Consider the following 12,226-nt stretch of genomic DNA (forward strand, 5'->3'; position numbering starts at 1 on the left):
GGACCATTAGATTCAGTCTGAGTCACCTAAACTCTGTTCCAGGCTGACAGCTCAAGTGTAGGGCTACCAAGGTGAATGAGCTGATGCTTGCACTTGAGAAGCTCCTGGTCCTAGTCAAGTGGTTTGGGCAGTTTGGCTGGGCTACTGAGGTAGAAGGTGAAAGGAGGGAAAGGGAAATATTTGCAGTAGCAGCAGTCTCTGTTCCCAAACTGTCCATACCTAAATTAGAATGTGTCCCTAATTTCAGTCTCATTTCCACCCCTACTTCAGGTAATCTTGTTACTCAAATCCTCCACCTCTCCTTCCACCAACGCCTCCTGCTGGGTGCCTAGCAGGTGGCAAGCACTAAATAGTGATGAGTAAGACCTCCTCATTGCCCCAGGAGTTCACAAGTAGCAGGAAAGCCACATCGGCTTCTCCATCCTAAAGTGAACTGAGTATATGAAATGTCTGTGCATTCCAGTCTTCTATGTAATTTACAGACTTTACATTATCATGGTTAATGGAAGAACTCTTCCACTTAAGAGGTCTGCATAACCATGATATTAATAGGACTCCTGCCAACAGTCCTAGTCAGGTTCCAACTGGATTAGGGACCTCTCTAATATTGCATCGAAAGCTTAAAAACAAATACAAACAGAAAGTTCTATGTGTATTTCAGGCAAATTCTTGGGTCCTCTGAAATCTGATTTATCCTGAGCTCCCCTTCAGTCCATGGTTGCTAGCCTCCCTATAGGATCTTCTGAACATCAAGAGCTAAAGGGCAAGTGGAAGAAAGAGCTTGTTTGTAGAAAGGTTCCAAGTGTCTGTTACAGCAATAAATATCTCTAGAAAAGCTTTGCAAGGGCTGAATTCCCAAAGGACTGGAGAGCAGGGGCAAAATTCCTGATCCTGAGTTCTCTTTTCCCAGAGTCCAAGAAGGAGAAAATTAGGTAATGGCATTAGGAAAGGAAGCAGCTAATTTAATCTCCAGGACATAGGAAAGAAGAGAAAAGAGCTGTGGGAATACGTTCACGATACAGAGACGTGTCTCTAGAGGATTATGTGAGAGGAAGCCCTTTCCTCACAGCTACATTGATGGCTTAAAGCTGGGAAGAGGGTGGAGAGAAGGAGAACGATTTAGCCAAATGTGAGGGTGCAGGAGAATCTCAAGTTGGAAGTCTTAATACACTTTGTCCTATAGAAATACGGTTAAAAACAGGTGTTTAAGTTCTATTATTGCTCTACTTTAGGAACAAGGTTGCCGGGTTGAGAATTAATTAAAAAACCTTGTGTTAATAATATTGTTTCTGCAAGAAAATTTAGTTTAATTGCCAACTAGTTTACTCATAAAATGAGCTTCTGGAATCACAACTTAGTCAAGAGTTAGATACTATGGTAGATCGGATAACTTTTAGTACATTCCCTCTTTTCTCTCCCCTCTCACCATAGGGGGAGCATTCTTTCCTCCATTCAAGTTGGCCTTAGGTATGGAACTTGCTTTGGCCAATGGAACATGGGCAGAGTGGCGGGTACTTCTTCCAAGTATGGACCTTCAGGGGTGTTGTATATTTCTGCTTGCCCTTTTGGAACATCCACCTTCTATCATGAGAAAAACATGCCCCAGGGAGCTGCTGCCTCTCTGGCATGGGCCCCAGAATGAGACACATGGAGAAGACCTGTGCTTCACCCATGGGCAGAAGCAGATATCAAAGGCTGTTGATTCAGGAGGTAAAGGATACACTCATTACTCATTGGGTTTCAGACATCAAGAACAGCCCAACAGGTACACTTTTCCACCTATTGTTCCGGCCTCTAGGTATAGAAAATTAAGTATATGGTCGAGTATTATGAGTCTCAAACAGAGCACAGAAGTCCTTATTTTCAGTGAGGTATTTTATATGTGCCTGGCACACTAAATACTTATTAAATAAATTAGCAACTAGAAGAAGTATTGCTATATAGTTCTTTTGGAAAAACATCTCCCCAAAGTTGTGGATATTTAACAAAAGGCACATTAAAATGACAAATTACTTAAAGTAGCATGAAACTGTAAGCAAGGAAACATAATATTTACTTCTAAATAAACATATGTCAAAGTGAATTGAGAGGCTTCTAAAGCTGCATTGAAATAAACATTCAAAGATGGCAGATTTAAAAAAATGTGGATCAGAAAGACATTCCAGAATCAAAAGCCACCAGCTGCTACAAGTGTGAAAATGAAACCTCTGGAGGGACTGTCGCCTCCTGCCCCACGTGGCTGTGGCACGTGATGCCGATAGCAGCTACTGAACTGATATTTGTGACTACCACCCAGTCTGGGTAGGGCAGGTGTCTCACTGGCACAGTGCAGACCAGTTTGACATCACAAAAACTTACCAGAAGTAGGTCTTTGCCTAGTTCATCGATATCTGTTACAAACTTCTCAATTGGTTGGGCAGATTTTGAATGAAAAGCCTGCCTGGGAAGGGCAACATCTCTAGGCCAGTCTTCTTCTCCTGGGAGTCCAATTACGCTACAAAAGAACCACACACAGACATGAACATTAGCTGCTATGCAGAAGCTGTTTTCTTATCAATTTCCAGAGAAAGGCAAAATCTAAGGGGGAGGCATGGGGGAGACAGTCCCAGGAGACCTTCACTTTATGACTGGCAGGGTCTCTGTTTATCTCTGTCCTACCGCAATATGGTGTCATGGGGTAGAGGGTAATCTCACAGAAGAATTGTAAAATTCACTGGGAGGAGATAAGAGATTGCTCTGGTAGCAGACACTAAATGTAAGGGGTGATGTAGAAATAGAAAATATATTGCCAGGCAGTAAGCCCTGACTTAGTGACAAAGCAGGACTTATTGTATTCAGAGGAGACCCATACTAGTATATACATTTCTTAATGTCCAAGAATGCTTTCTGTGTTTTGATCGAACGTCCCAGTATTGGCATGATTTTTATGATGCTCATCCAACATGGTTTATTAACATATCAATTTGGTTGCATTTTTGGTTAAAGAGTAATTCCCTAAATATTAAATATATACATTAGAATCAGAAGGAAAAATGACGCTAAAACGTTTGTTAGTCCTGCATTATTCAAACACGATTTTATAAAAGGAGGTCTGTGGTATTCCAAAGTGAGCAAACAGTAAATTAAAAGACTATTATTTATATTTCCCCTGAAAACCATTCTGGGATCAGAAATGTGGAAAGAACAGTAAGTGATAAAAAGCACAGGCTTTGGAAATAGGCAGGCTTGGGTTCAAATCCTGCACCTGCCACTTACTGGCAGGTAAGGACAAATTACTTAACATCTATGACCCTTAGTGTCTTTATGTATACAATGATAATAACTTACAGTTGTAATGAGGATCAGTTATACTTTATTTAAATTTATAGTAATATATAAATTTATAATTTAAAGTATATAGCACAGCACCTGATACACATTACACACAGTCAATATCAATCAATACATTGTCAATTATTATTATAGTTAGAAAATGTTGTTATTCATCCAAGATGCATAGGAAATACATCACTATCACACTTAAAATATGAACTGCTTATATCCTATTTATGTATAACTTAATATTCTTTAAAAATATTAATAGGTCAATGGACTTACATAACTTATATATTGTATAGACATTATTTATAGTTCACATATAGGTCATAAGTAGGTTTGAACAGAGAAAATCAGAGGATGCAGGGACTTCTTTCCCATACAGACTGTATCACTCTGAACTAAAAATAAAATCATAGTTTAGTGGACGGGTTATATAGCTATTCAAATACTGGACCAAATAATGTTTTTTTTTTTTTTTTTTTGAGATGGAGTCTCGCTCTGCCGCCCAGGCTGGAGTGCAGTGGCACAATCTCGGCTCACTGCAAGCTCCACTTCCCGTGTTCACGCCATTCTCCTGCCTCAGCCTCCTGAGTAGCCGGGACTACAGGCGCCCACCACCACACCTGACTAATTTTTTGTGTTTTTAGTAGAGACGGGGTTTTACCGTGTTAGCCAGGATGGTCTCAATCTCCTGACCTCATGATCCGCCCACCTCGGCCTCCCAAAGTGCTGGGATTACAGGTGTGAGCTACTGTGCCTGGCCTGGACCAAATAATTTTAACTACAGTTAGAAATTAGGGTCTTCTGCTTGGCCTATACTTGCTGGGACTGAAGCCCACGAAGAGGTGTTCTTATGAATATACTTCCAGATTTCAGGAAGATGTGGTACACGTCCCAAGATCTGTAGCACTTTATGTCCCCTTCCCTCACCTACACAGAGCCCAGGCCACAGACTTCAGCTGGGAAGATACCCCTGTCATCACGGCTTCTCTGCCTGGGTGTCTGGGGAAAGACACTGTAATTCTGCCTCTATCAGGCATACTGAGAGAGCTACATTATTGAGGCAAAGGAAGATTAATGGACATATTTACTAGAACCAATAAACAGAAATAACAATGAACAATATATAGATTTGTTCAATAGTAAAGCCTACAATAGAAGTTAAAAAAAAAAACCAAAAATACCACTATTAATTATGAAAAGAAATGCATGTGTAAGTAAGTGTCTGGATACAATGGGACAGGGCAGAGGAGGGAATGAAGAATGTTTGTTAGAGATCTTTTAAAATTTCCTTTCATTCTTTTTTAGTTTTCAGGTCTATGTATATCAATATTTTTGTGTATGTTCACCAGTCACCTAGAAATTGATTACATTAATAACTCCTAGAAATATTTAAAATGTTTTTATTTGTGGCTTTGAATATATCTACATTGAGTTAAATCTTGCAAGTATATGATCAGCTGAATGCCAAAAGCCTTCAGAGAAACAGCACGTCTCTGTATGTTTGCATGTACATGTACACATAACTTTATATAATTTTATATAAAATTTTAAACAAACACATAACAATTTATATATATATAACTTTAAGTCTATCACCTCCTCTGATTCCTGTAACAATCTCCTAAGACATATAAGTCAGGTGTTATTAGTCTCATCTTATAGATGGGGAAACTGAAAATGAGACATAAAATGAACTGCCAAAGTCACAGATAGCGTGCTCATTCACAGAGCCCAGAGTGAGTTCTCTTCTCTCTATTCCAGTATTTTATTTTCATTTAGCTATGACATTGTTTTTTAAAATGCTCTAAGATGTCACAGGCTAAAACTATTGTTTCACTTTTAATACTTGCTATTACTTGAAAGCTTAAATCTTCCTAAACACAGAAATGTTCTTCCCTTTAACAGTATGTGAACATGGGCCAGGTGGGGTGGCTGTAATCCCAGCATTTTGGAAGGCTCAGACAAGTGGACCACTTGAGCCCAGGAGTTCAAGACCAGCCCGGGCAACATGGTGAGACCCCGTCTCTATAAAAAATATAAACATTAGCTGGGCGTGGTGTCCTGTGCCTGTAGTCCCAGCTACTTGGGAGGCTTAGACAGGAGAATTACTTGAGCTCGGGAGGCCAAGATCGTGAGCCAAGATCATGTCACTGCACTCCAGCCGGGACAACAGGGCAAGAGCTTGTCTCCAAAGAAAAAAAAAAGAGGATGTGAATATGGCTTTCCTTAAAAAAAAATTCAGTTTCATGTTCAATATGAACTTTTATGGCCCATATACACGTGTTGTGAAATTCTGATAGGACCATTAAAAAATGCTTGCATTTAATTCCACTATTTGGACAGCTGAATATAAGCCTTAAAAGTTGACATTTATACTGGCAAGCCTGACAGGGCACAAAATCTATAAATGGCAGTGATGGTGGAGACAGAAACATTTTTTCAAGTACTTCGGCAGTGACACTAGGGTGCAGCATTGTCCCTCTTCTCCGGCAAGGTAATCCATTCAGAGGAAACAGAACATAATTTTGATGAAACAATGCCAGAAACCACAGAGTAAAATCTAAAGGCACAAACCATAGAACTCTACAGCTTCTTTTCTGTTGGCAACCTACGATTGTCAGGACTTTGCCAAAAGTAGAACTGGCTTTTCCTTGGAAGCAGGTCAAATATGCTGGTCAAATGTTCCTTCTGGTCCATTTCACTGGCTTCATGTACTAAGGGAGTACTAAGAATGTTAACAAGATTGCAGACATCAGTGCTGGAGGTAGACACAACTGTCAGGTAGTATAAATAAGGGAAAGAAGGTGATGACCTTCAAGGCCTGGCAAGCTGACTTCAGTCAAGATTCTCTTTCCTTTTAACAGAAGGTCATTAGTATGTCTGATTTCCCCAGTTTCCTCTTTAAGATCACATGCACACAAAATATATTCAACAGTCATGGGGAAAATAGATGGGAGTTCATCACTGACTGATTTAAGGACTTGCCATTCAGAAGCAGGGGTAACATGAAGGCTTTGTGTTGAATTTATCTAGTATATGGAGTGGTCAGTAGTAGGAGCAGTATCATCAGCTGCCCTGGACCCAGGAAGCCCACAGGCATAAAAAACTAGCAAATGTTATTCAGGCCTTAAGCTACTATGTTCTGACTCAGCAGTGGCACTGGCACTAACAGAGGTCTAGCTGCTTCCAGTCACTAAAAGCACAACATCAGGTTCCAGTTTTATTAACTGTTTTAAGTAGTCATGCTTGAGTAGACAGTGCTGGTATGAAAATCTATTCTTTAGGGGTGCTTTTTTTTGCAGTCTTACAGACTTCGAATTTCATAAAAATCACTGGGATTCCTATAAAATGTCACAGACCAAAGATCAGGGCTATTTTTGGTCTAGAACTCCCACTTTCTTCCTACTCCACTCCAATTCGGACGGGCCTTGCAAACCCAAAAACTCAAAAAACGATGCCACACTGCATGCTTTGTGAGAAGAAGCGCCCCAGTTACATTCTAGAAACATGAATACATACATGCCCTCACATGCATGAACATGCAGACATGAATGAAACTATGTAAATCATCAAGGAGCTATGTAACTGAAACCCAAGAATTTGAGCACAAGAAAGGATCTTATAGAGAATTTAAGTCAGAATTTCATTTCTCAGATGAAGTTAAGGAACCAAAAGGTTAAATAATTAATGATGAATTCTTTTTTTTTTTTGAGACAGAGTCTCGCTCTGTCCCCCAGGCTGGAGTGCAGTGGCGCGATCTTGGCTCACTGCAAGCTCTGCCTCCCGGGTTTACGTCATTCTCCTGCCTCAGCCTCCCGAGTAGCTGGGACTACAGGCGCCTGCCACCAATGATGAATTCTAATAACAACAGTAATAGATAACTTTTAAAGCACTTACTATGTGCCAGGCACTGTGTAAGCCCTTCATGGGGTATGTTACATGACTTTCTCAAAGTTGCAGAGTTATTTTGCCAAAGACTCAGGGTTCTCATTTTCTGTTTTGGTGCTCTGAAGAAAAATGAGATGTGTAGCATACCATCCTTTGCCCAGGAAAACAAAACAAAACAATGCAGAACCAACCTGGGTGACCAAGGATACTCAATGGGGACACGAAGCTCACTGGACAAGGATGGGTACTTTGCCACCAGGCATCCCATCTCTGATGGTGGGTGCATTTGAAATGACCACAAGCAGAGAATGTATTTGAACTAAAGAACTGGAGCTCAGCCACATGAAGAAAGAGGAGCAGCAAAAAGATCCACACAAGCAACATACAAGCTTCCAGAGCAGAGCAGTTAGGGCTCTGCATAAAACGGCACTTCTACCATGTCTCCACTCACCACACAAATAGTAACACTGTCTGCAGCAGCTGCTTGAAGTAAGAAAGACAAGAGATAAACACTTGATATGCATGTCAAAGGAAAGTCACTGTAAATGTTTTAATGCTATAGACACTGATGTAACATTACAGTTATTACTTACTCCAAGATTTTTCCTAGTTGATCGACATCTGAACTTCCACGAAAAAGAGGCCTAAAAGAATAAACACACATTTTAAACAAGAAATGTTCTCAGATTACATTTCAATCATATTTGCCATTATCATTGTTTAACAGGAAACAAAATATTCTTTATGGGTTGGGAAGAAGTGAAATAATGGAGACATTTTTCCTTTGGTAAGTGAAGGTTTTCCCTGCATTTCACTTATGGGTAAGGATCTCTCATGAATACCTGGTGGTAGATGAATTCCATGTTTTACAATCACGGGCATTCTATTTGCAGTCATTGTAACAACAGTGCTACCATCAAATTCAGTTCCAGGTTTCAAAGATCTGCTTAACTTCGTGACAAGGTGGAACATATTACCATCCTAGTCTCGAACTATAAATAGGTAGGATTCTTTGAAATTTCTCAGAGCACTCTTTCCATACTACTCTGCTCTCAGAGTATTTCCTCATGGGTCTCTCTCCTTTCATTTGTCCTCAATGCTGCAGTGAACCACCTCTGGGTCTATATTTCTAATTATACCACTTTTCTTCCTTCCAATATTATGGCAACTAACTATTACACGTTCTAAATCTTAACTCTGGGCTTTAGAAGCAATTGTGTCTGCTTCGAACACACAGCCTTCCTTGACTACACTGAGCATTTAACTGGCAATTTAAAAAGGTCATTTTGTGACATTTCTGGCATTTCCCTAAGAAGAGCAAGTAGCCCCTTGAGGGAGGAGACTTCTCTAGGTTTCCCTATAAATCCCTGCCATACAGCTTTACTCTGACAGATGCAGTTACTAAACATTTGATTTGATTTTGCATACACCTATGGTACAAGTAAACGTTCCTAATTCCTTCCTCAACAAATGCCATAAACAGGTAATTTTCAACACTAATGTATTAAAAATATTTGTAGTCTATTATCAGGTGTGATATTTCTTTTTATATTATATATCAAATTATAGAGCCTTAATCTTGAATTCTTAAATATTTTCTGTGCACAATAAATGAACTCACTATATATGGCCATATATGGAGAATCCTGCAGTCATAGCATTTCAGTGGTTAGAATACACCTTAGTGTTTCTCAACCATACTTTCTATTCATGTTACTATTCCTGAAAATAATTATTTCCAAATGCAGTGGAAAAGAATTTACTTATGGCAAGGTGATGGGCTGAATTTTTTTTCCCCCAAATTCATGTTGAAGCCCAACTCCCAAGATCTCTGAATTTAACTGTATTTGGATATAGAACCTTTAAACAAGTAAGTAAAATAAGACAGGGTGGGCCCTAATCCGATCTGTTTTCCTTGAGAAGAAGCCATTTGGACACAAAGAGATATTGGGGTGCACATGCACACAGAGAAATAAACATGTGAGAACCATGAGAAGGTAAGCCTAAAAGAGAGCCCTCAGAAGAAACTAAACCTGCTGACACCTTCATCTTGGACTTCCAGCCTCCAGAACTATGAGAAAATAAGCTTTTGTTGTTTAAGCAATCCAGTCTGTTGTGGCAGTCCTATAAAACTAATATAAGCCACCCGCACATCACTAATGCAGCCAAATTCATAAAGAATCATGCAGTTGGGTTCTAAAACACATCTTGACAGGTCTTAAAAGATGACAAGGTGAGAAGTCCAAATTTTTTCTAAAACTTCCAAAAAAAGGCAAAAAATGGAATCTTAACAACTATAATTTATTGAGCATGAATGTTGTATCTGGCCTAGTGCCAAGTGCCCCAAACATAATCTCACTTAATTCTCACAAAAATTCCAGGAGAAATGTAGTAGTATAATCATCCCTATTTTCAGATGAGGAAACTGACTATTGGAGATGTTACATGATTTAATTAAGGGCACGATATTCCCCTCTCCTTTTATTTCTTTTTAGTTAACATGTTGATTTTTCAAGAAATTTTTTTGATTGGGGAAAGGGCCTATTTGGTGATGGACTGTCCTGGGAGTGAATCTCTATTTAGCTGTTTCTTCCTATATGATCTTAGGAAAGTCTCTTAATTTCTTTGACTTAGTTGCTTCATTTGTAAAATGGAGATAATGACACTTACCTCATAGGATCAACTAAGTGAGATTATGAATATATCTCAGCTACTAGAATGCCCAGCTTATAGCAGAGTTACAATTAAGTGGTAACTAAACACACACACACACACACACACACACACACACACACACACACAGAGAGAGAGAGAGAGAGAGAGAGACAGAGAGACAGAGAGACATCTCTCTTCTTCCTGGCCAATATCATACCCAGATAGTCACGTAAAGTATTTCAAATGGTGAACTAGAAAGGAAGGAACCATTTGCCACTATGTGGTGAGGTCCAAGTCACATTTAAGTCTAACAGTCTTTCCTCTGGGGTCACTATATATTGCTTACATGTTACAGCTCTTACAACTTTATCAAGACAAGAATTTTCTAAAGGATGAATGCCACATTTTTCAATAAAGATTAATTCTGAATTGGCAATATCACTTCCTGTATGCAGTTTTGCCAAAAAAAAAACAAAAACAAAACACACACACACACACACACACACACACACACACACACACAAACCCTCACTAAGTATTCAAGCCTATCAGTGAGATAAATTTTCTCAGGTCAAATTACCAAGGGGACTAAGTTTCAGATTATATGCCTTTTTAAACAAACAAGTAAAAAAATGCATAGTATCATTTGTAATCTCAGTAACAGTGGCAAACAACATTTAGAAGTTGGGTGTGTTTTTTTAACAGATGAGAAGCGGATACTGGTATGTCTGTTATAGAAAGGAAATGATTCATGCATAATGGGGGATGAAAGATTTCATTTAGTTACAATACTTTCATTGTACTCAAAAGACAAGGAAGTCATGGGTTAACCTATAGAACACCTTTGTAACCTGTATTTGACCTGCAGCTATGCCTTGACGGCTATTTTTCTTGATTAGTGGAGGAATTTTCCATGTTCATAAAGTGATCTTTCAAAAATATTACTGGATAATATCTATCATTTTATACTCATTCCCATATTCCATTCTAGAGTTGTTATCAGTTAAGTTAAAATTGTTAACTTATCACCTTGCAATTACCACCTATTCAAATAACTGGATTAAGCAGAAAATCAATTAACTGATCTACTTAGTACACACTAATTGACTGATCACCCACTAAGTACATATGGCTGTAATCGGTGCTGGGAGATACTAAGAAATACATATATATAAAATATAAATTATATTTTAAAGTATATAATTATAATGTATGTAATATATATAATATAATAGTCATATGATATACATATAATATGTATTTATACATTAATAATAGGAGACAAGGAGACAAGATATACAGATGCAGAATCACTGAGTAGAAGTTTACCTCATTTAACCAGTGGGAGACAGAAGTCGCGGTCATCATTTCATCTTAATAGAATGTTAGGAGGTGGTTTGATTAACTTTCTTTTACAGAGGAGAAGTAAAGTAACATCTAAGGAAACACAGATGAGTATGTGGCTAAGCTGATCTGTCTGACTTCAATGAACAGCAATACAGAAGAAGTGTTTTAGAAAGACTAATTTGGCCGGGCGCGGTGGCTCAAGCCTGTAATCCCAGCACTTTGGGAGGCCGAGACGGGCGGATCATGAGGTCAGGAGATCGAGACCATCTTGGCTAACCCGGTGAAACTCCGTCTCTACTAAAAAATACAAAAAACTAGCCGGGCGAGGTGGCGGGCGCCTGTAGTCCCAGCTACTCGGGAGGCTGAGGCAGGAGAATGGCGTGAACCCGGGAGGCGGAGCTTGCAGTGAGCTGAGATCCGGCCACTGCACTCCAGCCTGGGCGACAGAGCGAGACTCCGTCTCAAAAAAAAAAAAAAAAAAAAAAAAAAAAGACTAATTTCGCAGGGGTTTACTGAGTCAGTAAGAGGGGATGGAAACCAAGCCAAGGAGGTCAACGGGGAAGTCACTGTACAAGTAAGACGACAAGGGCCTCAACTAGGTGGGACAAGGAAATGGCTAGAGATGCAAAGACATTTAGAAGAAGATGATCAGAACTTGATGGAAGTCTGAACATGATTTGAAAGGAGAAGCATGATTTTAAGTTTGTATTATATTATTAGTAAAGACTGGCAGAATGAGATAGATGGAGGTGGTGGGGAGAGGAGATTAGAAGGTAATTGACTTAGTTTTAAATATTTTCCTTTTATAATAAAATTATATAAAACATTTCACTGAAATTTGGGAATGAATAATCTGCAAAAAAGGTAGTTAGGCATACCTAACTGTATATACCCAAGAGCATTAACATGCAGGTTCACATAAAAACTTGTACATGAATGTTCATAGCAGCATTATTCATAATAGCCAAAAAGTGGCAACAATCCAAATGTCCATCAACTGATAAATGGATAAACA

General features: G+C 39.0%; 1 protein-coding gene across 6 annotated transcripts in view; it reads right to left on the minus strand.

The window, feature by feature from the left end:
* LOC105475503 (cyclin dependent kinase 6) overlaps positions 1-12,226 on the minus strand; it is a 234,188-nt gene that overhangs the window by 7,845 nt on the left and 214,117 nt on the right. For 4 of the 6 annotated variants that reach the window (XM_011730821.3, XM_011730824.3, XM_011730822.3 and 1 more), the window contains exons 6-7: positions 7,803-7,853; positions 2,359-2,494 (exon numbers count right to left, since the gene is read on the minus strand). In XM_011730821.3, coding sequence (XP_011729123.1) covers positions 2,359-2,494; positions 7,803-7,853 — 187 coding nt within the window. The other 2 variants (XM_071094839.1, XM_011730825.3) reach the window with 2 other exon arrangements.

This window comes from Macaca nemestrina, chromosome 4 (genome assembly GCF_043159975.1).
Source record: "Macaca nemestrina isolate mMacNem1 chromosome 4, mMacNem.hap1, whole genome shotgun sequence".
Classification (NCBI taxonomy): Eukaryota; Metazoa; Chordata; class Mammalia; order Primates; family Cercopithecidae; genus Macaca; species Macaca nemestrina.